This window comes from Capsicum annuum, unplaced genomic scaffold, assembly GCF_002878395.1.
Source record: "Capsicum annuum cultivar UCD-10X-F1 unplaced genomic scaffold, UCD10Xv1.1 ctg17748, whole genome shotgun sequence".
Classification (NCBI taxonomy): domain Eukaryota; kingdom Viridiplantae; phylum Streptophyta; class Magnoliopsida; order Solanales; family Solanaceae; genus Capsicum; species Capsicum annuum.
In genome coordinates, this window is record NW_025823439.1 from 1 (window position 1) to 2,232 (window position 2,232).

The window sequence follows — 2,232 nt, forward strand, 5'->3', positions numbered from 1 at the left end:
CTGACTTTTATCAGAGATTTATAAAAGACTTCTCAAAGGATGCAAATCCACTTTGTAAACTTTTGGAGAAAGAAGTGAAATTTTCCTTCGATGATAAGTTCTTGAAGGCATTTGAATTCCTTAAAAAGAATCTTATTGAAGTCCGTTTTATTATTGTACTTGACTGGGAAAAACTATTTGAGATCATGTGTGATGCAAGTGGTATTGCCCTTGGGGCTTTATTTGGATAAAAATAGGACAAACTATTTCATCTGATATATTATGCCAGCAAAGCGCTGAATGAAGCACAAAAGAATTACGCCATCACAAAATAGAAGCTTCTGGCTGTAGTATATTCTTTCGAGAAGTTCAGAGCTTATTTGCTTGGGACCAAGGTGGTGGTCCACACCGACTATGGGTATTGCTGCTGCAAGAATTTGACTTTGAAGTCAAAGATAGGAAAGGTTGTGAAAACCAGGTTGCAAACCAACTGTCTAGAATAGAAGGTGAATAGGAAATTAGTTATGCAATGAAGAAAAATGATGCGTTTCCTAATGTGGAGATCCTGGCTTCCACTGTGGAAAACTTGCCTTGGTGTGCGGATTATGCAAATTATGTTGTGAGTGAGGTCATCCCAGATAATCTTGCTTTCAATCAAAGGAAGAAGTTATTACATGATGTGGCACATTACTTCTGGGATGAGCCGTATCTTTTTTGGTGATGTGCAGATAATATTATAAGGATATGCGTGCCAAAAATAGATGTATTATGCCTATTGGAGGCATGTCATGCTTCCCCGGTTGGGGGTCACCATGCAGGTGACCGAACGACTAGGAAGGTGTTGTAGAGTGGCTATTACTGGCCAGCATTATTCAGGGATGCCCACAAGTTTGTGCTGAAATGTGACCAATTCTAGAGGCAGGGTTCAATCTCTAAAAGACATGAGATGCCCTTGACGAAGATGCTTGAAGTGGAATTGTTAAATGTCTAGGGCAACGATTTTATGCGTCTTTTTGTAAGCTCGTACGAGATAAAGTATATTTTAGTAGCCGTTTACTACCTATCAAAACGGGTAGAAGCTGCGGCCTTATCTGATAATAAAGGGAATAGGGTTGTTGCTTTTCTCAAGAAGAACATCTTCTCTCTCTTTGGAGTACCACGTCCAATTATAAGCGTAGAGGATCCCATTTTTGCAACATAGTGTTTCTAGCAGCTTTGGAAAAATATAGGGTGAAATAGCACAGAGTGGCTACTCCATAGCACCCACAAACCAGTGGGCAAGTGGAGGTGTCAAATCATGAGATTAAAGCCATACTAGCAAAAATGGAGAATGCTAGCAGGAAAGATTGGTCTCGAAAGCTCGATGATGCCTTGTGGGTATATCGAACTGCTTTCAAGACACCTACTGGCATGCCACCATTTCAACTGGTCTATTGGAAAGCTTGCCACCTACTAATAGAGATGGAGCACAAGGCGTTATGGGCAATCAAAAGGTTGAATCTAAATGAGAAGGAAGCAACAGAGCTGAGACTGGGGAAATTGAATGAGATAGATGAATTCTATCTCAGGGCATATGAACAAGCAGATCTATATATAGAAAAGTGGAAAAAGTACCAAGATTCGAGAATAGAGAAATGAGAATTCGAAAAAGATGACTTGGTACTTGTGTTCAATTCCAGACTCAAATTGTTCCCAGATAAGCTAAAATCTAAGTGGTCAGGCCCTTATAAAGTTAGTCAAGTTCACTCATCTAGAGCAGTGGAACTTAAAAATGAAGATGGTAGTACCTTTAAGGTAAATGGGCAACGTGTCAAGCTTTACATTGGCCCAAAAGAATCGATGAAAAGTATCACCATTATCTGTCTCGATGAAGTCTGAAGTAATCGAGATACATGAGTCATGTTGTGATCAGGAGAATGGCAGAATAACAAGAGGCTGACAGACTGGCATCATTGGGCAGGGCTCAGGAGAATATTCATAATGAGGGTCAAAAAGAACGTTATCCGAACCCTAATGATGAAAACTTCGGTGATGAGGAATTACTAAATCCTCAAAACCTAAGGCGAGTAGAGAAAATTATTGCACCAGTGCAATAAAACTTTAATAGAAATCATATAGTCAGAGAAAGGTATGGCCAATAGCTTGTCCAATACGAGGTTGATGACGATGATAAAGGAATGGATGGAGTAGGTGCAATAGGTGCTATCATTCCTCCACTGTTGGCACCTGGTACAAAATTCAGCATAAAAAGTA

General features: G+C 39.8%; 1 protein-coding gene across 1 annotated transcript; it reads left to right on the forward strand.

Annotated features, from left to right (window-relative positions):
• The first annotated feature begins 1,302 nt into the window (after positions 1-1,302).
• On the forward strand, positions 1,303-1,617 carry LOC124890450. The gene has a single exon (XM_047402295.1). The coding sequence runs from the start codon at positions 1,303-1,305 to the stop codon at positions 1,615-1,617; it is 315 nt and encodes a 104-aa protein (XP_047258251.1).
• The last annotated feature ends 615 nt before the right edge of the window (positions 1,618-2,232 follow it).